We start from the raw sequence: 26,354 nt of genomic DNA on the forward strand, positions 1-26,354 counted from the left end.
CTTGTTGCTCATGCAAGCCTTAGTCGAAGCGCCGTAAGCGCCGTGTGCAGAACGAGATCGATCCACCTCTTCCGCCGTCTTCCGAGCGACCCAGCGACGACGCTCTGGCCCTCCCCTCGCCTGCCTTCGTGCTCTCCGCCTTCTCTCAACACCGCTGACGACGCTTTAGAGCTCTTGCGACGACCAGCACTGGCCACGAAGCCCAGGGAGACGCAGGACGGACCTTCGCAGACGAGTTCCGAGGCGTCCCGCTCGCCTCTCCTCAACGACCCGCTCGCGTGCTTTACAGAGGGCCTTTGAACGACGTTTCGATGGAGTGGAAGGGGCGGGCGAGGCGTCGGAAGCGCAGGGCGGCGCACCCGAGCGAGGTCGACGAGGAGGGGGACTCTGGACGACGGTCCTTGCGCCGGCTCGCCCCGCTCGACAGTACCGGTGATCCTGTGGTTGCAGCTCTGATGCGCCCGGGACTTGCTTGACCGTTTGCGTCGCGCGGGAAATCAACGCCTCACGCGACCCACGCGCGACAAGTCTGTTCCGGCGTGTGCCGGCAGTGCTTGGCTCTCGAGCCTCGCGAACGACTCGACTTCTTCCGCCGCTCACCTTGCTGCTGCTGCTTATACTTGGACTGGGACTAGCTCGGACTGCAGTTCTGGAGGAGTGCACGAGACTGCGACCCGGCTACTCTCGCACGACTCGACTCGTTTGATCGCATCGCAACTTGATCTCACCGTCCGGCTACCTTGTCCTCGGTCAGTCCGCTCTTCCCTCTCCGCCAGCTCACTCGCTCGAACTGACACGCACACAAGCAGGCCATCATGACCTGCGTGCGCACAGCGCCCTCGTCGCGCGCAGAGGACCAACAACCCCGCCCTTATCCCCGTCCACGCCAACAGCGGAAACCCCTCTCCGCCGACCCTGCTTTGGACTCGATTGGTGCGGTCTACGTGGGATGGGGCAACGGAAAGAGGGATCCGGCACCGCTGTGTTGTCCTGTACAGGCAAAGGCGAGTTTGGTCAAGCGCTTTGGAGAGGCCGCGGTGGGTTGGTTGTCGGGTCAGTCTTCCCTCCTGCGCGTTTCTGGTGGGTTCACCGTGAGCTGACGAGTCTTGAGAACATGCAGTTGCGCCGCAAATACCCCAACCGAGACCCGTGCCCATACAGTCGACATCCTTCTCCTCCTCGACCTCGGCTTCGCAACGCCTCACGACTCTCCCGCTCGGTTCTCTCCCGCCTCTCCCTCCCCTTCGTCCACCTTTACCTAAAACGTCAGCCGCGACTCCCCTCCGCTCGTCGTCGTCCGCCTCGCCCGCTCCTCAACCTTCTTCCTCCTCCTCCTCACGCTCCTCCCTCGCCGGCTTCTCGACAAGTCCCCCAATATCATACACGACCTCCACTCCTCCCGAATACTCCTCCTCCTCCTCGCGCGACTCGCCGCCTTTACTATTCGAAGAAGCCTGCCAAACCGGATTCGACGATACCACCCTCGCTCTTCCACTCGTCGAGTCTCGTCCTGCGTCTCCAAAATTCGCGCCTACGACTATCCCAACTGCGCAACCACCCTTCTTCTCCCTTGCGCTCTCCACAGTCCTCGAAGATCTCTCCCCCTCTTCAGGGACAGCGGAGTTCGTGCACGTCAAGAGGGAGGAAGACGAGTTGAGTGAAGCGCTGTGGAGCGCAGGGGAAGATCCGTTGGGCAATTGCGCGGCGACGGATGTAATGAGCGAGGCGAGTTGGGCTTGGTGAGCTCGACGCGACGAGGCATTGGAGGAGCGGCCTCGATGTATCTACTTGGTTTCGGTTGGTTGGCTTCTCTCGGTCGCAGATTGGTTTCTTCAGGTGCGTTTGAGTAGCTTCACGAGGCGTATGTGGACAAGGTACTGATTTTCGCCTCTCGCCTACGCAGTTCGCTCCACCTTTTCCTCTTCGCTTCCGTCCTTCTTCCAACGCGACTCAACATCGCGCACTGAACTCCACGCTCCGCCCTTCGTACATCCTCCAGCAGCGTACACCTCCGATAGACGCCCCGCCGACGCGCGCACATATCCCTCCCTCCCCTAGATACCCCCTTCCTCCCGTCGCGTGGCTCGATCCAACAGATACTACATATACAGGGCAATTTGATACAAGGCAGTACTTAGAGACTCTTCGTCGAAGTCGAGGCGTGCGCTCGGGAGGGTCAGCTGTCGTTCCGTGCCTCGCTTCGGGAGAGGGGTTGCGTAAATTCGGGAAGCGAGCGAAGTCGTCTGCCGTTCGTTCGTTCGTTCGTCTCTCTTGTGCTTTCGTTCGCTTGGAAACGTCGAACATCGACGCTGGACAGCCGAAGATGGCTCTCTCGTTCCTCGCCTCGCCCGTACGTCCTCCCTTCTCCCGCTCGTCTCCCCACATCGCAAAGAACACCTCCTCTGACCTCTCCTCTCCTTCGGCAGCCTCCTCTCGTCCGTCCCGTCTGCAGCGCGACCGACCCAACCGCAATCTCCTACTTCGGCGGCGACCTCCTCGCCTGGGAGCTCAAGGACGACGACGGCCGCGAAGTCGTCCGCAACCGGTTCAAGGCTGGCTCGAAGCACACGGGAAATGGGAGGAATGGGACGGCAGTCCCGCCGCTTCACGTCCATCTCTACGAAACCGAGGTACTCGAATGCGTTGCGTCGACTTTTCCTCCTCCTCCTCCCCCTCCTCCCGCTGACGAACTCGCATGGACGCAGATTGAAGGCTCGATGAGCTATACTCTCGACGGTAAAGAAGGAGTCGCCAAGCCGGGCGACAAACTCGTCATCCCGCCCGGCGCAGTCCACACCTTCTGGTTGGACGCCGACGCGAAGGAAGATTTGGTCATGACCGCGAAGGCGATTCGCGGTGACAAACCTGGCTTCGATCACTGCTTGTATGTTGCCCGGCACTCCTCTTTGCGAAGGAGAAGGAGGTTGACATCCAGCTCTGACTGCTTTCCTCCCGCAGCGTCCGCAACTTCTGTACGTCCGCTCCATCTGCGTACCGACTCCCTCTCCGCTGACACTCCCATCGCCGAAACCAGTCGGCTACCTCTCTTCCTGCGTCGAAGCCGACACGGCTCCCTCACCCTTCCAAATCTTCCTCCTCCTCGACTCAGCAAACGTCACCCTCGCGGCGCCTCTCGGACTCGGCAAGCTTCTAAACTTGGTCTTCGGTGCGCTGGATCGTCTGTCTTGATTGATGGGAGACGTGGGCTGACGAGATGAGCATGCAGGACGGGTCGTGGGAGGGTGGTTGTTGGGGTACAAGACGAGCTACAAGGTTTTCGAGGACGACGGGAAGACACACTAGGCGTACTTTGAGGGCTCTCAAGCGTACGCGGGCTTCTTGGATCACGGCGAGCGTTCCCTCGCCACTTTCTGGGTACTTGCGAAGGTCGTCGTTTTCTTCCTCTTTCTCTCTCTCTCTCGTCGCGACTCGTGCACTTTCATAGCATCGTCTCAGACGTGTGCTCGAGACGAGCTCGCAAAGAAGGGAAGTGAGCGCCGAGAGCTCGAGAGCAAACGGATCGCAACGATGCAGTACCAAGCCAGGTCTATGATGCGAGCGAGCAAAGTGGATAGAAACGAACGAGAGGGGGTATCTGCCACGACGCTTAAGGGTATCACGCGATAAAAAAACGAGCCTCCGCTACCGCTTACTGATCATACAACCCCACATCGTCCTCGATCCCGCCCATCTCAACCTCATCCAACACCCCCGTCCCTCCCTCTCCCTGCGTCGCCACGCGCTCGTACACTCCGCGCGACCCGGAGTGCACTCCGAGGAACGCAAAGAGGTCGCTTGCGCCCGAGCCGATCGAGCTCGACACCTTGCGTTTCCAGCTTCTCGGGCCGCCGGTAGTGAGGGTGGACTGATGGCGCGCGGGAGTGGTGGAGACGGAGGGTACGGCGCCGAATCCGAATAGGCTTCGGGCCAAGCCGTCCTTCGCGCGTTCCAAGGCGAAGGCGACCGATCCGCCGTTACTCAGCGCGCGCTTGAGGTGGTCCTTGAACGCGAGAGGGAGGACCGAGACGAGTGTCACAGCGACGAGTTTGAGCACGACTTGGCGGGACCAGATCTTGTCGCCCAACGGAACGGACGGGTCTGAGGCGGCGAGCGCGACGAGGTTGCCGATTGAGACGGTGGCGAAGTTGAAGGGGAATGAGCCGATTAGGAGGGTCGTGAAGAAGGGTCCGAGGGGGAGGCGGAGGACGCCGGAGATGACCTGCGCGAGCAAACTCGTTAGTCTCCCTTCTCACGAAGGAGAGGAAGCGCGACGCACGTTCAGAACGCTGTAAGGCAACAAGGGGAAGAACCTCGCCAGCAGCAAGTGCGAGAACAAGTCGGAGCTCGACAAGGGCGCTACGGCTTGTTGCGCGACGCCGGGCGGAGGAGGCGCGAGGCCGGGGCGGGGGAGCTTGAGTGCTTTGCGAGTCATGTCGAGCGGTTTGGCAAAGTAATACTCGACCTGCGTAGGCAGCCTGTTAGTAAGCTCGAGAACGCCAAAGCGGGCAGGACGCTACGCACGAGAGGAGCGATAACGAGAGCGATCGCGTACGCGCCCGTACTCCCCGCCGCAGTCCACAAACAAGCCCACCACGTGCCGACCGTCGTCCCATACAGCGCTCCGAACAAGATGTTCGTCAACACGCTCCCTGGGATCGAGAAGCATTGTTTCCAGAGGAAGAGGAGGGTGAGGACTGTGAAGAGGTGCAATTCGGCGAGGAAGGACGAGGCACGGTATTTTGTCAGGGTTGCTGTGAGGGCGGGCAGGTCGGAGACTGAGTGAGGGAGGAAGAGACCGGGAAGGGTCGAGATGGTGAAGGCGATCACGGCGAAGGACGAGAGGAAAAGCGAGACGAGGATCGCGAGTTGCGGGATGAAGTCGCGGAGGGTTTTGGGCGTCGCAGCGAGGGGAGTCGCGGCGTAGCCAGTCGCAGGAGGATAGAGCGTCGCGCCCTCGCCAGTCTCGGCATCAGACAAGGCGTCAGGCGTCGGAGGCGGCTCGAACTGCTCAAAGATGGGCGGCGGGACCGCCTGCGCCGGAACGTTCGCCGCCGCAAACGGGTCCTTCCGCTCCTTGACCGGACTCGGCGGGACAAGACTCGTGAAGCTCTTTCCGCGCCTGAGGCTCATCCTCGTCATACCCTCGAGACTCTTGCTCCGGTTGCGCGTGTTGATGTCCGGCTTGGCGATGAGCGACTGCGCTTCGTCGTCTGGCTCGCCACCCGTACGCCAGGCCTCGCGCTCGTCTTCGTAGTAACCCACGTTGCTCCCCCTCCGACTGGGCGGCTCAACCCACACCCTCGGTCCTCCCTCCACCTCGTCATACTCGTCCTGCGGCGTCTGAGGGGGCGTATCAGACTGCGTCGAGCCAGACTCTTCCGTCCCTTCCGCCGACGAAGCATTCGCACCGCCCGCCTCATCCACACCCACCTCGGGATTGAACCTGATCCGCCTATCATGTTCCTGTCTCTGCCTCGCGAGCGGCGAGATCCCATACCCTTCCGCCTCGCGCCCCGTCTCGAGGAAGCTACTCATGCCCGGCAAGACCGGGCTTCCCACGAGTGTAGGCGAGAGATGCGGCAATTGAACCGGCACCGCGACGCCCTTTCCTGAATTTATCGACCGCGCGCGCATGCGGGTTGTGGAGTGAGAGGCGTGCGAGGGGTCGTAGTGGTGTGGACGGATTGAGAGCGCTGAGGGCCTTGAGAGGCTGGGGGAGGAGAGGGGCGTGGTGGAGCATGAGGCGAGCGGGTCGGACGGGGTCGCGAGGGGGGAGTAGTGAGAGCGAGACGACGAGGTTCGTGGCGGGGACATGCGGGAAGGGTTGGCGCTGGTCGACGAAGTGGAAGAAGGGGAGGGAGCGGTGCCCGGCGGAGCGGACGGAGTGGTCATTCGCGATGACCCTGGCGCGGGCGAGTACGACCTGCTCGGTCCCGCTCCGTGGGGAGACTGTGAAGCCATGCCGCGGCGGATCGCCCTGTCTGCGCTGGGTGGTTGAGCGGGCGAGAGGTGTTGATGAAGAGGCGGAAGCCGAGGGGTGAAGCGAGCGGCGGCGGGTGCGGCGTGCGGTGGTTCGCACGGTAGGCTGTAGCAGACAGTCTCCTGATCCAGTCAGGCTGAGCGAGTCCCCTGTGCAGCTTGTGCGAGTGTGAGAGCGAGCGAGGCGACGTCGAAGAGCTCGCTCTTGGCAGACCGTGCACTCGCACACGGCGGGTGTGATCCGGTCCTATTCCAGTAATTCTTTGAAGCTATACCGTACTATATTCACAGAGTTGCAGCCACCCGGAGCGAGGTGCGCGCTGTCCGACTCGCTCCCTCGCTTCGGTCAGCGTTGGCTCATCGCTTCCCGCAACACCATCCACCAGCCATGCCATCCGCGCCACCAGCAGAGCAGTCGGTGTGTCGGCACGACTCGGAAGACCTCACCAAGCTCACTCGCCTTTGTCCCGCAGCTCGAGCGACTCCCGACCCGCACACTCCTCGAGGGCCACCTCGGGCACCTCACGACACAGCAGCAAGCGGTACTCGACAAATTCAAGCAGCGGCTAGAAGAGAGGGGCTACTATAGACCGGCGCGGGACGGGAAGAAACCGTCACACGAGGAGAACACCCTCGTGTGCGCATCTCCGCTCTCTCTCGGCAAAGGGCGATCGTGCGGCACCTGACATTGTACGCCATTCAGACGCTTCCTGCGGGCCAGGAAGTTCGATGTCAATGGCGCGTATGAGCAGTTCACGGCGGCGGAAGACTGGAGGAAAGGGCAACGGGTAGACGAGGTGCGTTCGCTTGCGCCCTCTCTCCAGCGACCACGCTTGATAAGCTGACCTTATGTCGACGACAACAGCTATACGACACATTCCCGCTAGACGAGTTCGAGATGGCCCGAGAGCTTTATCCGCAGTGCGTCGTTCCCCCGTCCTCCTCGTCCTTGCTCTTTCGTCACTCACCCTCGACACGCACGACAGATGGACCGGCCGACGCGACAAACAAGGACTCCCACTCTACGTCTTCGAAGTCGGCGCCTTGACCCGCCAAAAGACCGATTCCTACGCCAAGGCCTCCTCGCGCCTCGAACCGCGCATGTTCGCCCTCTACGAACACATGCTGTCGTTCGTCCTGCCACTCGCATCCGACACGCCTCATCCGCATCCCGAGACGCCCATAAGCGGGAGTTCGACGATTGTCGACGTGTCGAATGTCTCGTTGAGGAGGTTTTGGAACTTGAGGGAACACATGCAGCGCGCGTCGGTGTTGGCGACGGCCAGATACCCCGAGACGCTGGGGTCGTACGTTCTCTTCTCTCCCTCGAGGCGGAGGAGATGCTGATTGCGCGAGCGTTTCTCTGGAGCAGGATCTACCTAGTCGGCGCACCCAACTTTTTCGGCGTCGTCTGGTCCTGGGTCAAACAATGGCGCGTCCCATCCCTTCCCTCGCCTCCCTCCCCTCCTTCTCTCACTAACCCTCCCGGCGCGATCGCTGCAACAGGTTCGACCCGAACACGGTCAGCAAAATCCACATCCTCTCTTCCTCTTCCCTCACCTCGACTCTCGCGCAACACATCTCCCTCTCGTCTATCCCTGTCAAGTACGGTGGACAACTCGAGTGGGCGTTTGGCGACAAGGGACCGAGGTTGGATGAGCAGACGCGCGCGGTTATGAGGTTGGAGGAGGGGGAGGAGTGTCCCCGCGGACCGGTTAGGTGGGAGGATGGGAGGGTGAGAGTTGTGGGTGGAGAGGGAAGGAGCGAGGAGGAGAGGAGGAGGTGGGCGGATCGGGCGGAGGAGGGGGAGAAGGGCGAGGCGATGGGGGTGAATGGGGTGGTGAACGGCGAGGCAGAAGGAAAAGGTGAGGAGAAGGAGGAGGAGGAGCGGGAAGGGCGCGAGGAGAAGCAAGAAGTCGCCTCGGCTACCTCGACCGCTCCGACCGCCTCGAACGGCACGACTTCCCCACCCTACTTCGACGCACCCTCCCCTTCCGCCCCCGCAGCCGCCTCGTCTACACCCGTCACCGCCAAAGTCGACGTCCCCACCGCTTCACAATCCGACGCCCTCCCTCCTCCTCTTACGAGTTCGACTCTTCCCCCTTCTTTATTCGCGCCCACACCCATCGAGAACGGCGCGCACAAGGAGGAGAAAGAGGCGCACGACATCCATGTTGCAGCGAGGGAGAACCCAGCTGCGCCGGTCAAGGAGCTGGCGAGCGTGTTGGAGGGGACGACGTTGTGAGACGCGCGACTTTGCGCGGGTGGGTTTGATACAGCGGGTAGAGAGCGATTGATAGACGAGGGGAGGGCGAGGATGTGATTTATCGACCCATCACTAGTGTCGGGCTTGCCTCGAGGAGCGAGAGAGAGGAAAACGGCCGTGAGGATGCGAGAGAATGTGCGGCTGCTCAAGTGTTTGCATACTCGCACAACAAGCAGTCTAGTCTACTCTACATCTGACGCGAACCTCCTTCCTTTTCCCGCCTCCGCTCTCAAGGCACCGCAAAACACTCCACGCCCGCTCCATCCGCAACCCACAAACTCGGTACGCCGCACCTCCCTCCCCTCCCTTCCCTCCCTCCCCTGCTCTCCTCACTGGTCGCTGTCCGTAGAAGCTCGATATACCGCTCGTCGCGCAGCCTGTACGGATTGAGAGTGGAGAAGGCGAGTGATTTGGGAGGGGAGGAGAAGGGTGAGCAGAGGGAGGGGGTGGAGGAAGCGAAGGAGGAGATTGTAGGGTGGGAGGAAGAGGAGGACGTGGCAGGAGAGGGAGGGGGAGGGAGGGCGAGGCCGGTTCGGAGGGAGAAGAGGCGGATGCGAGAGTCTTGGCCGGCTGCATTTACCGCAGAGGAGTTCGAGTCAATCTTCGACGATGTTCACCGCATCGAACATGACGTAGCAGCAGCGGACAACGCACCTATCGCCACCACCTCGTCCTTCCAGACGTCCATCCCCAGCTCGGTCGAGAACGAGTTGACGTGGCCTTTCACGTGCAGCATCGGGACCGTGCTGCGTCTGTCGCGCGCGAGAGTCGGCGGGCGGACGATGCGGAGGTCGTACAGGGCGAGGAAGCTGGCGATCACACGTACATCAAATGTCAGCCTTGCGATAGTAAGTGGCGGGCTAACAAATAGGCGCGAGATGCGCACGCACCCGTCCATGCCCGCAACGAGAAGCTGGTGCGGCTGCTCGCGGATGACCTTGACGTGCGTGACGGGCGAAGAGATCTTGATCGCGGTCTGTGCAAGGACATCAAGCGTTATCGTCAGTCTTCGCTTGACAGATAGCGTAGTTTACGATGCTGTTGAAGCCGAGCGCACCTGCTCTCTTGTCTTCGCTTCTGCCCCTCCGCCTCCTCTCGCGCTTCGCCAGTCAAACCCGATACATTCTCCCCTCCTCACTCCCGCCCAAACCATCCCGCCACCCTGATCCGGTATGTCGAGCGAGAAGACAGTCCCGCCGCCGCCCCGGCCGCCTGTTGTGTAGGTGTCGATGGGTGAAGAAGGGCGGGTAGAGGAGGAGGAATGGAGCGCGGAGAGGGGGGTGAGGAGGACGGAGCGGTCGCCGCCTACGAGTCGAGACAGTCAGGATTGTGTAGCTAGGAGGACGGGAGAGTCGACGCACCCAGAGCAACGAGATCGGATGAGATGGCGGAAGTCCAGAGGGACGTCTTACGAGGCGAGAGCGTGACGGATCTATGCGTGCGCAACCCGGCATTAGCTTGCGCCAACGACGGTGACCACTTTGCTAGCAATAGGTGGTGGCAGGACGCACGCTAAGGAGATCGAGTCTTGAGTTGTCGCAATGACCGCTTGCGCTGGCGGGCCGAGACAGGTCGCTCTGCGAGTTTGCGCACCGACGTCAATGTCTGTGTTCCTGCAAACTGAAAGCATGCAAGCGGAACCTTGGCGCGGACTCACACCATCCACTTGCCAGACGATTTCAGCGAAGTAATCTTGCTCGGCAGGAACCAGCCTGTCCGCCAACGTTCCTCGTCGTTCGGGAAGTACGCAAGCTCATCAGCCGAAGGTGCGAGATTGCCTGTGCTATACGTGCGGAGAGCGTGAGTTAGAGGACGGCTAGGAAAGTACAAGGACGAAACGCACGCGATTGTTCCGTTCGACGTCCCAACTCTTACCCGCGCCGGGTCGACGTCGTCGAACGCAAGATGAAGGATCGTGTCGTCCATCGGCAAACAGTCAGGGTACGTCGTGCGGGCGGGAGAAAGTCGAGAGAGGGAGTAGAGAAGGATGTCGCTGCGTGCACCGCCGCACCAATGCATCAGTCGCCGTCCCGCCTGAAGGGAATACTCTAACTCACTGCTGTAACCGCTGCCTCTGCCCAACGAGCTGCCAGTCGGTGAGATACAAGTCCCTCAGCCTGTCTGCTGGCGATCCGTCCTCGTCCCGCGCCCGCCCCTTCCCCTTGGCGTCCGTCCTGGCCACTCTAGCTCTCTTCCTCTTCCCTCCTACGCCCTCATCGCCCTGTCCTTCCACCCTGCCGTGTCGTGTGGTCGATGATGTCTGTCGAGGCGAAGCGGTTCGAGGAATGGGTGCAGCCGCGTTCTTCGGCTGTTTGTAGTAGCGTCGGGTCTGCTCGTTCCACACATAGCCTGGCAAGACCAGCGGCGGTTTGCTCGTCGCCATCAGCAGGCGCCAGTGAGCGGTCGCTGGTTGACCTTCGACAAGTCACTTCTCGCTGAACAACCGCTGCGCTACGGGCTCGAGACTGGCTGCTATGGACGCCGAAGAGGATCTACAGCCGCAATTTACCATCAAGAAGCGCGCAAAAAAGCCGCGCCCGTCTACCTCGTCCATCCGGTCCTTCTCATCAGCACAAGACGACGACACGCCCACACCTGCTGCGGAAAGTGGTGCAGGCCCGCAGGATGACACCCAGGAGGATGGGAACGTGGCGGTTGTGCGAGCGCGCGGCAAGAAGACGCCTGCGGGGCGAGTGAGGGATCGCGAGGCGGGGAAGAGCAAGGGGCGGATATCGTTCGGCGGCGACGAAGAGGTGCGTTCTGTTCACTCTGCGTCATAACTCGTAGAGGAAGGTCGCTGATTCTCCCGACCGACCGCAGGAGGGCGACGACGGCGACACTAGCTTCGTCAAGCGATCCTCTCCCGCCTCCACGCCTCGCCGCCTGCTTCGTCCTTCTGTCGGACTCCCCTCTCCTACGACAGCTCCCTCGGCTCCATCTCCAGCCACTCCATCCGCCGCTCCGTCTACGAGCCAGAGCGTCTACTCGAAGGAGTACCTCGAGGACTTGAAGCGGAGTCAACTGAGTACACCAAGGAATGGTGCGGCTCTCGCGGACGATGGCGCAGTAGGAGGATACGATGACTTGACGAAGAGCAAGTTTGGAGCGGATCAGCTTGATGGTGCGTGTCAAGTCCAGCATCATGGGGCCTCTATGGCTTGAGTGGCTCACGAGTGGGCTGATTTCCTGGTTTTTCCAACCGCACAGACACCACCGCTGCATCTTCCACATCGACGATCCCTACTACAGCCGCCATCTCGCTCGCCAAGCAACGTCGCGAAGAGATGCGCAAAGCCGGCGTCAATCCTGCTTCGCGAGGGGACGGCTTCGTCTCGCTCGACGTTGGATTTGCGAACAAGGGCGGGGAGAGCCGCTTGGTGCGGGAGGAGGATGAGCTAGGAGAGGGAGACGAAGGTGCGTTCAGTTCCTTCCCGGGTTGAGCTGCATCTTTCTGCGGAGCAAGCAGACTCATCGAGGGTTGGGACAACTCCGCGCAGACCTCGCCGCCTATACCGGCGCAGACATCCGCCTCCCGCTCGGCAAGCGCGCCAACACTGCAGCCGCAGCCCAAATGCGTGCCGAGATGGGCGAGATGATCGAGGATGTCGAGATGGACGTGCGAGACGACGATGAGGAGATGCGAGAGTGGGAGGAGGCGCAGATCCGGCGGGCTGGAGGAGCGAGAGAGGTGGAGAAGGCGGATAGGAAGGACGAGGGGCGGACAGGAGTGTACAGACCTGCGCCGAGTACGTCGGCCGCGAATTCGTCCTCTTATCACGATCGTACTAACGCTCTTTCCGCAGTCCCACAGACGTCGACTCTTCCCTCTCTCGCATCGACCACCTCCCGCCTCGCCGCCATGCTCTCAACCCTCACGACGTCCCATCAACTCGACTCGTCCTCCCTTGCGCACTTTGAAAAGGAGCGGCAAGACCTCGACACGCAGGAGAAGGAACTGCGAGAGGAGGTGCAGAAGGTCGAGAAGAAGAGCAGGTGGTTCGACGAGTTCAAGGAGGAGGTGGAGGACTGGGGCGCGTTCTTGGACGAAAAGGTGCGTTCGAACGGTTGCTTAACTTGTTGTCCGCCCTCGGGGCGGCGAAAGCTGATGGAAGCGTCGATCGCGTATACAGTTTCCGCAACTCGAGAAGATCGAGTCCGAATACCTCGCCATCCAGCGGGAACGGTTCGACATCGTTTCACGTCGACGATATGCGGACGACGCAGACGACGTCGCGCTCTTCACCGGCGCTAGCGTTCCTTCGGTCTTCCGCACCGCTAGCTCGGACGCAGCCGCGGCGCCGATCGAGACAGACGAGGAGGAGCAGGAGGAGCAGCCGCGCTCGCAGGCGCGCAACGCACGCCGAGCAGAGCGGGAAACACGGTCTGCGTCCGCTACTACCTCAGCCTACCCCGACCCTGTCGACTCTGCGGGCTACTTTTCCGATTCAGCTCTCTCACCCTCCCAATCTACCGACCTCTCCGCGGCCCTCTCGTCCCTTCACGAGTCCCTCACCTCCCTCTTCAGCGACGTCAAAGCGCCTTCGTTCCGCGATCCCTCGCTCGGCATCTTGCAGCGCTTTGAGGAATGGCGGGCGACGTGGAAGGACGAGTATGCGATGATGTTCGCTGGGCTCAGTCTGAGTCAGGTGTGGGAGTTCTGGGCGAGGGTGGAGATGGCGGGTTGGAATCCGTTCGAGGTGAGTGCCGTGGAGTATGAAGCTTCGGTCATCCCGCGGCCAAGTCAGGCGAGGAAGGCTGATGGCGGTTTCCGACGCTCTCGCAGATTCATGAGCTCCCTCGCACGTCGGCAGACCTGTCGGCATACTCGTGGCACAAAGCGCTCTCGTCCTACGGGCACTCTTCTGCCGCGCCGAACGAGGACGACCTCGATGAGGAAGAAGCGGACGAGTCGACCGAAGTCGTCAACGCAGTTGTCGCATCCGTCGTCATCCCTCGGCTATCTGCTCTCGCCAAGGCTGCCTACGACCCCTTCAGCAGTCGACAGACGGTCGCGGCACTCAAGCTGGTGGACGAGATCAGCTACTGTGTCGAGACAAACAGCCCGAAGTTCGAGGTGGGTGTCGGTTCCTGCTTCTCCTACAGCTCAGCGACTGACGTAGCCTGCGCGAACAGAACCTCGTCCACTCCTTCCTCTCGCGCCTCCGCCTCGCCGTTGCGCAATCGCAGTCTCTCATCCTCCCTTACCAAGCCTCCCTCTCACTCCCCTCGCTCGCCTACGACCCCACAACTTTCACCGCACGCCTCAATTTCCTCCACCGCCAGCTCAAGCTCATCCGCACCTGCTCGCGCTGGAGACGGTACATGCGCGCCTTGCGTGTTCCAGCTGTGCCCGAGACGTTTGAGACGGCGGGCGGAGAGACGGTGGAGGTGGAGACGGGCGCGGGAGCAACGTTTGATGAGCTTGTGCAGCGCGAGCTGGTGGCGAGGACGGTGCTGCCTGTCCTGGAGGCGGCTTGGGCGAGCGGCGGGGAAGAGGTTGCGAAGAAGGTGCGCTTTCACCCTTCGCGCGACCCGTCCACGGGCTACTAGCTCATTTCTTATCTTGACAGATCATCGACGCTCTGCCAAAGGACATCCCGCCCGCGTTGCGGAGAAGGCTCGAGGGTGCAGAAGTCGCGCAGCGATGAAGACGGGGAGTAGACATTCGCAACGCAGCACTCTCTCAGCCTCCTTCCCGCTCGTCTGCTTGACAATGAGAGGCGTACAGGTGTTACAGTGCAGAAAAAGGTAAGAGATACAGGACCAGGCGAACCAGAGCGAGATTCGGCAACAAGCAACACTTTCATCCAACACGATTTCCTGCCTCCCTCACAAATACCGACGAAGCCTCCAACTTCTCCAAGATGGGAGCAGTCACGCCCCAGCCTGCACGCCATCCCTGACGACCGCCAACTCCGGCACCGACCACCTTCTCTCCAACCCGTCCGCTTCCGCCTCTTCCTCCCTCTCCTCCTCAACCACCGCCCCACCCGCCGCGCGCGCGCCCAACCCCCTCAACTTCCTCCAAACGCGCTTCCAATACGACACAGCCAATTCGAGCGAGTCGAGGTCTCCGCCCCACGCTGAGGCTGCTGTGCCACCGTCCGATGGTGCGAGTAGGATGCGCTCTTCGTGAGAGAGGTGGGAGATTTCGAGTGCGGTCTGGGAAGGGAGGGCGCGGAGAGGCGAGCGAGAGAAAGGGGAGGAGTACGAGGAGGAACGGCGTATGAGAGTGCTCGTAGGACGGACGGAGAGATTCGTCGAGAGTGGCTGAAGTCGCATCAAGCCGGGGAGGTCGGAAGCCGAATGCGACTTCTTCTCGAGTCCGGTGGTGCTGTTGCGCTGGACTCGAAGAGAAGTGGCTGGCGGAGTGGCGGCGGTGTAGTGCGCCCATTCGTGCGGATGCTCTTGCTCCGTCTCTGTTTCTGCGCCGTCGTCTTCGTCTTCTATCCCGAATCCGGCAGAACGCAGCAAAGCCTCGCCGATCGTGTCGAGCGAGTCGAGTTTCGCTTCGCGTGCGAGGGTGGTGAGCGTGTGTCGGAGCGGGGACGACGAGCGCGAAGGTGTAGGCGTCGGGAGGGCAGAAGCGGGGGGTGTAGCGGTCGAGGCGAGCTGATCGAGGAAGGCTGGGTCGATCGAGAGGTAGTTGCGAACGGCGGAGCCTGCAGGCCAGCGACTCAGGATATCAGTCGCCTGCACTTTATTTTGCGGCAGATTGAGCCTGCGAAACGCCGAACGCACCAAAGAGAACACTTTGCTCGACCTTGCGCACGCGCTCCTCCTCCCTCCTTCGCTCGACGATTTCCCTCATCCTCCTCGCCCGCTCTTCTTCCTCGATGAGGACCCTCTCCAGAACACCGACCTGTCCAGGCCGTCCGCTGATGACCGACCCGTTGTTGCTGCGCTTCTGGCTGCCCGTAGCCGAATCGCGTGCGCCTGCTCGCCGGTGTCGTCTCTTCTGACCGTGGCTGAGACGGCTGCCGCTAGCTGGAGAAAGTGAGCGGAGTGCGGATGTGCCGGAAGGAGAGGAGAGGAGGATGGGCGAGATCTGCGAGGCGGAGGAAGGGGGAGGAGGGCGGCGGCTTCGAGTTGCGCTGGAGCGGGGCGGCGGGGCGAGACCTGCGCTCATCGCCAGTGTCGAGAGCGCCCACTCGTCATTCTCCTTCTCCTCGACGGCCATGCGCGCCTGGCGAGCCGCCGTGTCCTCCCCGTCCTCTCCCTCAGACCCAGACGTGAACCCTGCGCTCGCCGCATCGTCCTCGTCTTCCGCGTCTCCCTCGATGGCGTCCCAGGTGTCGTCTCCACCGAGTGACAGTCCCAGTCCCTCACTGCGTCGCTCCCTGCGCCGCCCTCTCGCGCTCGCGTGACGTCGAGCTGCCCCACTCGGCAAGGTCGAGAGCGCCTCCTCCGTCAGCGGCCAGCTCGTCGCGCTCCTCCCAGACGCCGACGTGCCGTTCGAGAGAGCATCGAAAGCGACAGACGAGGCAGAGCGCGCGTCCGAGGCGTCCGAGGCCGAGTCGAAGTCGATGACGGCGGAAGCGTAGACGGACGGGAGGAGGGACGACTGGACGAGCGACCCCGCTGCAAAGACGCCGTTGCCGTCGTGAGAAGGTAGCACAGAGCCCTGCTGGAGGTACGCCGGGCTCCCCAGCGACGACGAGTCCTCGCCCGCTCCTCGAGCCCCACCGCCGACTGATGAACTCGCCGATGTCGACGAGAGGAAGCTCTGCGTGCGCTGTGTCCGCGCGGGAGGGGTAGGGAGGACCGCCCAGCTCGAATGCGCGAGCGAGTCCTTCGCGCTGGTCGACGAGGACGCCGTCGTCGTCGAGGCATCGCCAAAGAGGAGCACAGGGGCTTCGTCGGCGCTGGCGAGGTCAGAGAGGTGTTCGGTCGACTGCGACGGGCTCAGGTGGTCGGTGTGTGTCGCGGGGCGCTGTCTGCGCTGCTGGAACGCCGCCATCGCGAGCGACGATGAGCGATAGGAGGGAGAGAGGTGATAGCGCCATTCCTCGCGAAGGGCCCGCCACACGAACTTGGAATCGAACGCATTGCAAGGCGCGCTGCTAGCCCGTGAGAACGTCCTTGACACGCGCAACGAGTCCCTCGAAGCCGTCCTCCATCAGCGCGTCCTGCAACAGCTGCTCAAACTCCTCAGGCGGCAAGGCGGTGAGGGCGAGAGAAGCAGTCTTGTACGCGGGCGATGCTGGCGCTGCATGAGGAGCTTGCGTTGGCGTCGACAGGTTGGGCAGAATCGTAGCGAGCGTGGCGGGAAGGCGCGACGTCGAAGCAGAAGTCGAGGCAGTCGGGTCGCGAGGTGCTGGTCGGGCGGGCGTGACGGGACCTGCTTGACGTGCTCCAGGTGGAACATTGTTCGAGCGAGCAATTGATGCTAAATCTGCGCGGTCAGGTGGGCGAAAACTCGGGACTTGCGAAGGAAGAGGTCGTGTCGGAGTTGCGGGAACAGGCGTAACCTGCGTTGACCTGCCCGCCTTCTTCTTCTTCTGCTGGGGCTTCGGCGCTTGAGCAGTAGTCGCAGTCCGTGTCGCGCCATTAGCTGGCTGATGCGCCGGGGAAGCGCCGGCCACAGCACCATTCGAGCTGCTCTCGACCGCAGGTTTCGCAGGCACGATCGTCTTGACCGCCTCGATGAATCGTACCCTCTCCTCCGTCGAAGTAAACTTGACCTGCAACCTTTTGAACTGGATCCCTGCGCTTCTCTGCGCCGAAGAAGAAGAGGCTTCTTGCGAGGGCGGTAAAAGCGAGATGTACCGCAAGCCCATGACCGCGTCTCGGTAGACCGCTTTGAGAGGCAGCTGGTCTGCAGGTGTCACAGCGCGGATAGAAGGCGAAGAGAACGAAGTCAGATCGAGCGAGTCGAGCGTCAAGGGTTGTTGGCCTCGGCCGCCGGATTGGGTGAACGAGCGCGCGTCGCGGTAGAGCGGGTCGAAGGTCACGCTAAGGATCATCCGTACGGGGTAGTAGGTCCCGCCGCTCGAAGAGGACGAGCCGGAAGGAGCCTGCGCGAAAGTCGTTTCGAGGCGAAGAGCGAGTTGAGGCTGCGAGCTGGTTCGGCGGCGTGTCAGCGCATCCGGTAGCGCTCGTCCAGGCAGACGTGGACTCACTAGTGGTCCCACTCGATATGCTCATCGCTCGCCTGGCCCGCAACTTCTCCAATCCGTCGCTTCTTCGCCGGCGGACCACCCTCGGCGAGAGAACGAGAGCGCGAGTACTTCTCGAGCAGCCAGCGCTGGGTGGTCGTGGTGGTCGTCGTTTGCGTCCCTTCAGACATGTCTAGCGAAGTCAAGCGGCGGAACGAGCGAGGAAAGGTGAACGGCAGGAGACGAACCGTCAACGTCGAATGTTTCGCGTCGTCCTCTCGCGCTCTCACCGCTGAGCAGCTCGTCCAGACCTTCACTGAGTTGTGCGAGTGTGCACCCGGGCTCCTGGACTCGCGCCATCCTCTCCGCCTTCGTCCTCTCCCCTCCCTCAACCTCATCTCCCTCGACGACTGATCCGACAAGAGCGTCATGTTCAAGGAGGAGTTGGCCACGTTGAAGCGACTTGGGGTCAGACATGTGCGTATGCGGCCGAATTGAGCTCTCCAGATGGGTTTACGAGCTGACACGCCTCTCTACCACCCCCACCTGTCCTCCTCGCTCGCCTCCCGCGCTTGCTGAACTGGAACTACGACTGCTGCGATACTTTGACGATGTCTGTCGACCTGCCATGTCATCGCCGCAGGTCCTGACCCAAGCGCTCAACTTCGCCATGGTCCTTTCGACAGCTTTGATGATGTGGAAGGGCCTGTCGGTGGTCTGCAACACGGAGTCTCCCGTCGTCGTGGTCCTGAGGCGCGTCTCCCTCCCTCCCTCGCCCTCATTCCCACAAGCTGACCGAGTTCGAGTCCCGCAGCGAAAGCATGGAACCGGCCATCCAGCGCGGCGACCTCCTCTTCCTTACCATGCCCCGCACCGCACCGCTCAAGCACGGCGACATCACCGTCTACAAGGTCCCTGGCTCGCCCATCCCGATCGTTCACCGCGTGATTGAGACGCACGACGAGTTCGTCCCGCTTCCGCTGCTCGGCTTGCGCTCCTAAAGGAGCGTCGGGCTGATACCAGTGTGCGACCGGACGAACAGGAAGAACTCGACGGAACAGTGGATCTTGACGAAGGGCGACAACAACCGCGTGGACGACGTCGGGCTTTACAACGGGATGAAGTACTTGCGGCGGAGCCACATCGTTGGCAAAGTCCAAGCGTGCGTTTCTCGCCAAACTCTCCTGTCCTTTTTCGCGAGCTGAAGATGTGTGCACCTGCAGCTACGTGCCATACGTTGGCTACGGGACGATTTTGATGGTACGTCCGCCGCGCTTCGCTTTCGGTCCTCGTCAAACAGAGCTGAGGAAGACTGATCGACACGCCCTTCACCACACAGAACGACTACCCGAAGCTCAAGTACGCGCTGCTGGCAGGTCCGTCGATTCTGTCACCTCTCTCGTTTCTCCAGCTGACCAGGCCTTCGTCAAGCAGTGTTGGGCGGAGGAATCCTGCTGCAAAGGGGATAGACGCATCGCTTTCTGGAACGCATCGTGTACATCTCACGTGCCGTGCGCGGCAAGAGTGTCGAGAGACTGCTCATAATACGCCTTCTTGCAAGTCAAAACGCCATCTAGGCCGCAATCTCGTCCAGCACCTTCTTCAGCAACAGGTCATCGCCGTTCTCCCACCTGCCCGTCAACTTTCCCTGCCACCTACCCTTCCCTCCGCCCTTGATCCGCTCCTTGCCAAAGACCTCAACAACCTTCTTCCCCGCCTGCATCACCAAGTCGTCCGACCCGACAATCAAGACTGATCCTCCAGCACTCGCAGCGTTCGGCGAACCGGCTGTCGCGCCCGAAGCGAGGACAAAGAGGTGCTTGTTCGCGTCCGCCGGAAGCGCCTCGATGCGCGGCTTGAGCTCGAGCGAGATGGACGAGAGAAACTCGAGCGAGTTCGTCGCGTCTTCCTCCCTGAACGAGAGCGCCTTGAGCGTCTGGCCCTCCGCCTTCGTCGCCTGCTCCCACAAGTCCTTCGCAACCCAACTCGCTAACTCGCCCGCCAACCGCTTCTGGTTCCGCCTGCCGTCACTCACGCCGTTGACGAGTCCTTCGACTTTGGTAGGCAGGTCGGGGATGGCGCAACCGGCGGAGAGTGCGGCTTCGCGCGCTGCAGTGTGCATGGAGGAGAGGTAGGCGAGGAGACGAGGGGCGCCGACGGCAAAGTATACGCGCGCATTCGTGCCGCGGATGGAAGTCGTGTTGGGAGAGATGTAGAGCGTGCGGAGGTAGGCGAGTGAGGGGTAGTGCGTGCCGCAACAGCTGAAGGAGCGGATGTCAATCGCAAGTTCAGCAAGGGCACAGAATGCGAACGCACGGGTTCTCGTCGAGCTCGTCGATGATGACCGTCCGCTGTACAGGCGGTCGCTCGCCAGACTCGTCCGCTCGGTAGTCTTCCGGAACTTTTTCGCCGAGCCGGATGCCCGTCTCTAACGTTGCCAGCTCGAATCTGACGCTGATTGGCCGCGCTTCGCCAATCAGGTCGTTGCAGCGCTTCTGGACGTAGGTGATTTCGTCGGCTGTCGGAGCACGAGGTAGCTCGACGTAGCAGAGCTCGGGGAACTTCTGGAGGGACCAGGAAAGCGTGTCGAGCTTGAGGTCCTGCTCGAAGACGGCAGACAGGAGCTGTGCACAAGACTCATCAGCGGGAGTCTCATGGACGCGTATGAAGACGGACGCACGTGCTGCCCAGTGTGCTGATCCATCAAGTCTCGTCGACGTTCCATGTCTACCTCGACGCGGACCTTCGTGCCGACCTCGATCGGCTTTGAGACATAGTGCACGGCGTCAAGGTTGCGCCTGAGCACTTGTCGAACGATAATCGGCTCGCCCGCCTGACCGTCCTGGCCTACAACCAGAGGGACGAGTCGTCCGCTGTCCGAATTCTGGCCGCCGCCTTCAGGGAAGAGAACCGTGTCGAGCAGCTCCACCTCCCACTCTTCCGCAGGCGCTTCTGCTGTCTTCCCCGCGTCCGCTGCACCCTTCTTGCCCTTTGCCTTCGCAACCTGATGAACCGGCGCAACTTTATCGCAACGAGTAACGGTCGTCTCGAGAGTGGAGAGCAGAGGATCGCGCTGGCACGCAAGAATGCCAACGTAGCGGCGCTCAGGCAGATCGAACGTGAGCTTGGCGTAGGTGGATGGCGTTGCGGACGATGAGGAAGCGTGCGGGGTGGATGTGGCGTGGACAAGGGAGGAGAGCGGCTGGGCGGTGCTGGCCGTTGCCATTGTGAACGAGCAGAGTCTATTGAGCGGTAGCAAGCGACGAAAGCCAGAGAGCGAGCGAACGAGCATCCGCAAGAGGCGAAGGGTGCCGTCGGACGAGGAGATGGTCCGGAAACCTCGCACAAATCGGACAGCTAGAGCGTGAGAGACTTTGTTACAACACTCGTGAATACACGCGGACTACGCCTTCGCACCGAGCTTGCGCTGGGCCTGCCGCAACTGCGTCTTCAGCGACGAGACTTCGCTCTGGACGGTGCTCAGCTCCTGCGGGAGTGCGAAGGCGTCAGTGACAGACGGCAGACTGCTCGTGGCGGGCGAAGCGCACCTCGAGAAGCTGCGCCCGCGTCCGCTGTTCCCGCTTCTGTGCATCGGCCAACTCCTCCTCAAGGTCGGAGATCTGGTCTCGCAGCTCCTGCAGCTCGCCATCGCCTGCCGTCGACGCAGCGGGTACTGAGGGTGTAGGCGCAGGCCGAGCGGCGGCGGCGTCGACCTTCTCTTGCAAAGCCGCCTTGTCCGCCTCGAGCGTCCGGATCTGCATCTCGAGTTTCCGCTTCTCCGCCCGCGTCGTCTCGAGCGATTCGGTCAGGCTGTGAAGTGAAAGGTCAGCAGGGTAAGAGCCAAATGCCGAAGACTGCACGCACTCATTCAGTCGCTCAAGCATCGAGACCTCCTGCTTCGCCGAGACCTCGATCCGCTCTTCAAGCTCCTTGACCTGCGACCGGCATCGGAGTCCGTCGGCGCAGTCACAAGAGCACTGTATCGCGACGGCACGTACCTTCGCCTCAAGGCTTCCCTGCGCATCGGCGCTCTTCTTCCTGCTCTCCTCCGCAGATCCCTTCTCCTCCTCGAGCGACGCTAGACGCTGCGTGAGCTGCTGGTGCTCAGTCGATAGCGTCCGCACCCGTTCGACGAGGCTGTCGACTGAGAAGTCGGCCGGAGAGAAAGAGGCAGGACCGGTTGCGCCCTTCTTGAAGAGCGAGCCCAGCTGCTTGCGTCCTGGCAGGGTTGCCGCTGCTGACCGAGGTGCAGACTCGTCGAGGGGTGGCATCGACTGCCAGAGGTCTTGCAGTCGCGAAGACGCCTTGTCGTGCTCGCCGAGTTGCCCTTCGAGCGCCGCGATGCGCGACTGTGCGGCAGCCAACTCTTCTCGTCCCCGCAACTCCGCTGCCTTCGCCTCTTCGAGCTGAGACTCGAGCGTCGAGAGCGAGGCAATACGGCTCTCGTGCTCCTGCGATTGCGAGCGCAGGAGGTCGAGTTCCGTCTCGAGCGAGTCGCGCTCGGCTTGAACGGAGGCGACATCGGCTTCGAGGTTCTGGCATCGCTCATGCGCCTGATCGAGTTCCGCTTCGAGGTCGGATCGGCCAGTGTCGTGCTCGTCGCGGAGCGAGTTGAGCTCGTTGACGTGCGAAGTGAGCTTGTCGAAGTGCGAGTCGAGGGTGGAGGAGAGGTAGGCGGGCAGGTCATCGCGCTCAGTCGTGTCGTCGAAAGCGGGCGATTCGCGAAGAGCGACGCCAAGCGTTGGTCGCATACGATGCCGGCGGAGGACGTCGCCGATGGACTGCACGACAGCCTGCCGCTCCGACTCGAGCTGACGAACCCTCGCTTCCGCCGCTGCATCGCTAGCCGGCTGCGCCTCAGCCGAAGCAGTCGATGCCGCTCCCGCCTCAGCAACCTTCAGCTTCTCCTCCCACTCGCGCCTTTCAGCCGCAGTTTCCTCCTCAGTCCGCTGCAGCTCCTCCTCCAGCTCCTTGACGCGCTCCTCCACCTCCTCCAGCTTGTGCTGCGCCTCAGCAAGCTCCATTCCGACGTCCCGCAATTTGCGCGACGAGTCCTGCGCCTCCTGCTTCACCGCTTCGAGGTCGCGTTGGGCGTCGCCCGACGAGCCTTGGAACGCCGCGAGCTGGCTACGGTGCTCCTCAGCTTCGCGCCGAGCGTCCTCCGTCTCGGACCGCGCATGCTCGTGGTCTGCTCGCGCCTGATCGACCTCCTCCCTGAAGCGCTCGACCTCCTCCTCGAGCGATCGTATCCGTTCCTGTGCGCCTGCCTGCTCCTGGCTTGCGCGCGACCTGACGTTCTCCAAGTCTCCCTTCACCGCTCGGATCTCCTCCTCAGCCTGCTGCTTCGTCGCATCGAGCGCACGTTCAAGGTCCGCAACCTGCCCCTCCAACTCCTTAACCTTGCTCGTCTGCTCCGCCAAGTCATGCTGGAGCTGCACCGCGTTTGCGCCGAAAGTCCCGCTCTGGCCAGGCTGAGGACTAGCGTAGGGCGAGCCGTTTGCGCGAGGGAGGGGGACGACGGCTTCGCGATTGCCGGCGAAGAAGTGGGCGCCGTCGAAGCGCGGGAGGGTCGCTGAGCCTGGCGGAGAGTGGGTGTCGCGGTGTGCTGACGACGGTACTGGTAAAGACGGTTGGAACACGGATGTCTGCTGGATCTCCTCCTCCTTCCGTCGCAAGGCAATCGCGAGCACGCCTGCCGTATGCCGCAACAACCGACCCTGCAACTCTGCATCCCTTGCCGTCTGCTTCCGCAAATCCGACTCGAGCGCATCGAGCTTGGCCTGTGCGGTCGCCAGTTGCGCTTCGGCTTGCTCGCGAGTTACGCGTGGTCGAGCGGGAGAGCCGGGGTTCGAGGGAGGGAGGGTACTGGCGGGGGCGGAGAGGCGGACAAGCTTGGCGGCTGAATCTCGAAGACGGGTCTCGAGGGCGACAGAGCGGTTGAGGGAGGTAAGGCGGGTCGCGAGGAGGGCATGCTCCTGCGAGAGGGTTTTGTGTAAGCTGGCAGGAGTCGTCAAGGCGAGATCAGGACGCACCTTCTTCAGCTCCTGCATCTCTTCCCAACTCAGAATGTCGTAGTCTTTCGCTTCGACGACAGCTGCTCCGCTCAGTAGCTCGATCATAAGCGAGTCCTTCTGCATCGCCGAAGTTGACGCAGACAACGCTGCTTCGGGCGAGAAAGGCCGGCCATTCGCGCCAGTGCCCCTCGGAGGCAACGCAGTACCGAACGAAGAGTGGCTTGACGAGCGAGTGTGGCCGCGATCAGGCGAAGTGGGCGGAGGAGGCGACCTGGCCTGTCCGAACGGCAGCCTTTCCGGCTCAAAGTCCTCCGGCGCTGGTTGTAGCGTCATGCTCGACGAGTTGCCCGTCTGTCCTGACCCACTTGCCGTCGTCGAGACCGTGTCAGGCCTCGTGAGTTTGCCGGACCCGCTTCGCGTCAACCCGCCGCCGAGACCGCCAAACCAGCCTTTCTTCGGCTCGCCATGCGCGTCCGTTCCCAGTGGGTATTCGCTGGTCGGTGTAGCGGGCGGAGAGGAGCGGTCGTGGGTGGTCGAGATTGGCGAGGATAGGGCGTCGGAAGCGAGAGAACCGGACGTCGACGAGCCGGTCAGGCTTGTGCCGCCAAAGATGCGTCTCTGTGGGCCACGAAAGGTCATTGTCAGCGCTGCCCAGTGAGCTGCGGACGAGCAGACTCACCATCTTCGGGACAGCCTCCTCGAGAGCTCCCGTTTGGCGATTTCGAGGTGTGGCGGGCGAGTGGGAGGGTTGCGGGTCACAAGCAGAGCGTGTCTCCAGTCACAGTAACCCGTCTAGCGTCTCAAGCAAGCAAGCAGCCGTCAGAGGTGAGTTGTGCTCTCCCAAGTCGCGACTCTTTCATCAACCGCAACATCTGGTCCCGCTTTCTCGCTCTGGCTGGCTCGCTTGGCATCGGGACAGGCTCATACACGGCTCTTGAGGACAGTGCTACACTCGGACGGGCTTGAACGGTTGCGGGAGGTGCTGTCTCCGCCTAATCGCCTCGACGCGTACGTCCGCGTGTTCATCTCCCCGACGAAGCGCTGTGCAGGCTCGCTGACCTCGTCAATGCACGCAAAACAGTCCACGATGGCGTCCAACGGCGACGACCGCCCCTCCATCCGCGACGCCAACCTCGCTCTCGCCTCGCTCCTCACGGCTCTCAAGCAGTCTGGCAACTCGCCCGCCTCGGCATCGCACAATGCAGCTCAGTCATCACCAGCGGCTCAGCAGCACTGTCAGCATGTCGTCCAGTCATCGCCGGCTTACACGCCTGCCGCCTCTTCCGTCGCAAATGCCCTACCGACACCTTCGGCTCAGACAGCCGCTGACTTGAGCGAGCTCGGGACGTACGAGTTGTTGCTCCAGCTTGGAGCACACCTTGGCGTCATGGGAACGCCACAGGACGCGTCCGCGAGCCAGGCGGGACAAGCGAGCGCACCTCAGGCGGGTCCATCGAGGGTGCCGGGTGTCGGAATGGTGGGCGGCAAGGCGCCCAAGAATAGGAGCATGCACGAAGCCAGCACGTCAGCCTTGGCGGGACCTTCGACGGACCCACACCTCGGCATGGTCTACCACCCTCAGCCCACTCGATCCGGTCGTGTCCCGCAAGCACCCTCGAACAACTCGACTACCGACCCTTCAACCGTTCTCTTCAACGACTTCTTCGACTTCCCCTCGGACGACGAGGAAGAAGACCCCGACTTTGACCCGAACGACCCGATGGTCGATTTCTGGGGCGACTTGCTGTCGAAGGAGCGGGCGGATGGGGACGTGACGGAGAACGAGGGCGATTGGGCGGGCGGAAATACGCAGGGGATCACGGGCGACGAGTTTGCGAGGGAGATCGCGCTGCTTACGAGTACGCTCGACGATCCGCTGCCGACCGTCGATGGGCTTGACGTGAGCGGGAGGGGCAGGGCGACTTCGTCCGCTACCCCGCCAACGTTGCGCTCTTCTCCTCGTCGTCGAGCGACAGGCATTCCCGTCACCCAGTCGGCGCCGCGACAGACGTCGCCTCGCAGGCGCAGGCGCGGTCTTTCACCCGTTCCGGAAGACCCGGACGCTCACGCCACGACCTCCGGCTTCCAGTACGATCCTCCACTCTCCCTTCACCAGCAGCTTGCCCTTCACCCGCTCCTCAACTACCAGCAAAACGTCGACCCCAATCTTCAGCTCCCGCTGCCGCCTGCCTCGACCGCATCGACAGCGACGACGTCGATCGCCGACGAACCCGAAGAACCCGCGCCGAAGAAGAAGCGTACTCGCAAGCGCAAGTACACGCCTGAAGAAGCTGCCGCGCGGCGGAAGGAGCAGGAGAAGGAGCGGCAGGCCAAGCGGCGCAAGACGGAGAAGCAGCGCAAGCAGGAGCGCGAGCAGCAGTTTGAGCAGCTCGAGGTTGAGAACAAGGAATTGAAGGAGAAGTGTGCGGCGCTAGAAGAGCGGGTTCGCGATCTGGAGTGGCGGTTGAGGGAGAAGAGGAGGATGGCTGGAGGAGTTGGGGCGGAGGCGGCGGACGAGGGCGGCGAGGAGGAAGAGTCGGATGGTGGGGAGTACCAGGTGCAGAGCTCGGACGAGTCGAGCTCGGAGGAGGACTCGGAGGGCGAGGGACAGGACGCGGCGGCGTACATCGGTGCGGTCGCCGCCGAACTCGACCAGCTCCAGCAGGTCACGTCGCCGCCTCAGCCGAGTCCTGCGCCGTACCAGCCGCCTGCACCCGCCCCGCTCAACCTCAACCTCGCCAACATCGGCCAGGATGCCCTCTCCCAACTTCTCTCGATCGTCCACACGGCCGCGAAACAGCAAGGGATCGCTCTCGCCAACTCGCCCGCGTCCTAGGTCTCGTCAACGCGTCATTCTGTACTCTTTTCAGCTTGTTGTTGCCCTCTCTTTGCTGTAGACTTGATGCGAATCGATCCGACCTTCGCAACAGCGACGTGCGGAGGAGGTCGGGGGACGGTGGCGAGCGATGGCGCTGCCTCGTTTCTTCGCTCCAGCGG

General features: G+C 62.3%; 12 protein-coding genes across 12 annotated transcripts; 6 read left to right on the forward strand and 6 right to left on the reverse strand.

Moving 5' to 3' along the window:
* Positions 1–815: 815 nt before the first annotated feature.
* RHTO_07735 (uncharacterized protein) lies at positions 816–1,743 on the forward strand (the record flags this gene model as incomplete). The annotated part of the gene is made up of 2 exons (XM_016421391.1): positions 816–1,053; positions 1,121–1,743. 2 exons carry the CDS (start codon positions 816–818, stop codon positions 1,741–1,743), a joined length of 861 nt encoding a protein of 286 aa, XP_016273984.1.
* Positions 1,744–2,323: 580 nt separating this feature from the next.
* Positions 2,324–3,303, forward strand: RHTO_07736 (Cupin domain protein; the record flags this gene model as incomplete). Its single annotated transcript, XM_016421392.1, has 6 exons — positions 2,324–2,350; positions 2,427–2,630; positions 2,706–2,884; positions 2,959–2,972; positions 3,035–3,166; positions 3,227–3,303. The coding sequence occupies 6 exons, from the start codon at positions 2,324–2,326 to the stop codon at positions 3,301–3,303; spliced, it is 633 nt and encodes a 210-aa protein (XP_016273985.1).
* A 346-nt stretch (positions 3,304–3,649) lies between these two features.
* RHTO_07737 (transmembrane protein 41a) lies at positions 3,650–5,961 on the reverse strand (the record flags this gene model as incomplete). Its single annotated transcript, XM_016421393.1, has 3 exons — positions 3,650–4,219; positions 4,277–4,462; positions 4,522–5,961. 3 exons carry the CDS (start codon positions 5,959–5,961, stop codon positions 3,650–3,652), a joined length of 2,196 nt encoding a protein of 731 aa, XP_016273986.1.
* A 406-nt stretch (positions 5,962–6,367) lies between these two features.
* Positions 6,368–8,224, forward strand: RHTO_07738 (phosphatidylinositol transporter; the record flags this gene model as incomplete). The annotated part of the gene is made up of 7 exons (XM_016421394.1): positions 6,368–6,397; positions 6,453–6,616; positions 6,683–6,776; positions 6,845–6,900; positions 6,966–7,286; positions 7,352–7,393; positions 7,486–8,224. 7 exons carry the CDS (start codon positions 6,368–6,370, stop codon positions 8,222–8,224), a joined length of 1,446 nt encoding a protein of 481 aa, XP_016273987.1.
* A 250-nt stretch (positions 8,225–8,474) lies between these two features.
* Positions 8,475–10,628, reverse strand: RHTO_07739 (WD repeat protein; the record flags this gene model as incomplete). The annotated part of the gene is made up of 9 exons (XM_016421395.1): positions 8,475–8,815; positions 8,900–9,054; positions 9,136–9,221; positions 9,303–9,550; positions 9,607–9,677; positions 9,757–9,822; positions 9,903–10,028; positions 10,089–10,238; positions 10,303–10,628. 9 exons carry the CDS (start codon positions 10,626–10,628, stop codon positions 8,475–8,477), a joined length of 1,569 nt encoding a protein of 522 aa, XP_016273988.1.
* Positions 10,629–10,719: 91 nt separating this feature from the next.
* On the forward strand, positions 10,720–13,893 carry RHTO_07740 (GC-rich sequence DNA-binding factor; the record flags this gene model as incomplete). The annotated part of the gene is made up of 9 exons (XM_016421396.1): positions 10,720–10,998; positions 11,066–11,366; positions 11,453–11,659; positions 11,743–11,991; positions 12,049–12,296; positions 12,376–12,942; positions 13,029–13,319; positions 13,379–13,753; positions 13,816–13,893. The coding sequence occupies 9 exons, from the start codon at positions 10,720–10,722 to the stop codon at positions 13,891–13,893; spliced, it is 2,595 nt and encodes an 864-aa protein (XP_016273989.1).
* Positions 13,894–14,119: 226 nt separating this feature from the next.
* On the reverse strand, positions 14,120–16,205 carry RHTO_07741 (uncharacterized protein; the record flags this gene model as incomplete). Its single annotated transcript, XM_016421397.1, has 2 exons — positions 14,120–14,907; positions 14,987–16,205. 2 exons carry the CDS (start codon positions 16,203–16,205, stop codon positions 14,120–14,122), a joined length of 2,007 nt encoding a protein of 668 aa, XP_016273990.1.
* Positions 16,206–16,308: 103 nt separating this feature from the next.
* On the reverse strand, positions 16,309–17,534 carry RHTO_07742 (uncharacterized protein; the record flags this gene model as incomplete). Its single annotated transcript, XM_016421398.1, has 2 exons — positions 16,309–17,308; positions 17,368–17,534. 2 exons carry the CDS (start codon positions 17,532–17,534, stop codon positions 16,309–16,311), a joined length of 1,167 nt encoding a protein of 388 aa, XP_016273991.1.
* Positions 17,535–17,772: 238 nt separating this feature from the next.
* On the forward strand, positions 17,773–18,812 carry RHTO_07743 (signal peptidase, endoplasmic reticulum-type; the record flags this gene model as incomplete). Its single annotated transcript, XM_016421399.1, has 7 exons — positions 17,773–17,820; positions 17,987–18,096; positions 18,158–18,307; positions 18,386–18,505; positions 18,567–18,603; positions 18,683–18,719; positions 18,778–18,812. The coding sequence occupies 7 exons, from the start codon at positions 17,773–17,775 to the stop codon at positions 18,810–18,812; spliced, it is 537 nt and encodes a 178-aa protein (XP_016273992.1).
* Positions 18,813–18,916: 104 nt separating this feature from the next.
* On the reverse strand, positions 18,917–20,569 carry RHTO_07744 (threonyl/alanyl tRNA synthetase, class II-like putative editing domain containing protein; the record flags this gene model as incomplete). Its single annotated transcript, XM_016421400.1, has 3 exons — positions 18,917–19,604; positions 19,660–19,967; positions 20,024–20,569. 3 exons carry the CDS (start codon positions 20,567–20,569, stop codon positions 18,917–18,919), a joined length of 1,542 nt encoding a protein of 513 aa, XP_016273993.1.
* A 177-nt stretch (positions 20,570–20,746) lies between these two features.
* On the reverse strand, positions 20,747–24,039 carry RHTO_07745 (involucrin repeat protein; the record flags this gene model as incomplete). The annotated part of the gene is made up of 6 exons (XM_016421401.1): positions 20,747–20,830; positions 20,892–21,153; positions 21,208–21,278; positions 21,342–23,318; positions 23,376–23,975; positions 24,037–24,039. 6 exons carry the CDS (start codon positions 24,037–24,039, stop codon positions 20,747–20,749), a joined length of 2,997 nt encoding a protein of 998 aa, XP_016273994.1.
* A 405-nt stretch (positions 24,040–24,444) lies between these two features.
* Positions 24,445–26,193, forward strand: RHTO_07746 (uncharacterized protein; the record flags this gene model as incomplete). Its single annotated transcript, XM_016421402.1, has 1 exon — positions 24,445–26,193. One exon carries the CDS (start codon positions 24,445–24,447, stop codon positions 26,191–26,193), a length of 1,749 nt encoding a protein of 582 aa, XP_016273995.1.
* Between the last annotated feature and the right edge of the window lie 161 nt (positions 26,194–26,354).

The sequence above is a fragment of the Rhodotorula toruloides genome, assembly GCF_000320785.1.
Source record: "Rhodotorula toruloides NP11 unplaced genomic scaffold Scaffold8, whole genome shotgun sequence".
Taxonomy (NCBI): Eukaryota; Fungi; Basidiomycota; class Microbotryomycetes; order Sporidiobolales; family Sporidiobolaceae; genus Rhodotorula; species Rhodotorula toruloides.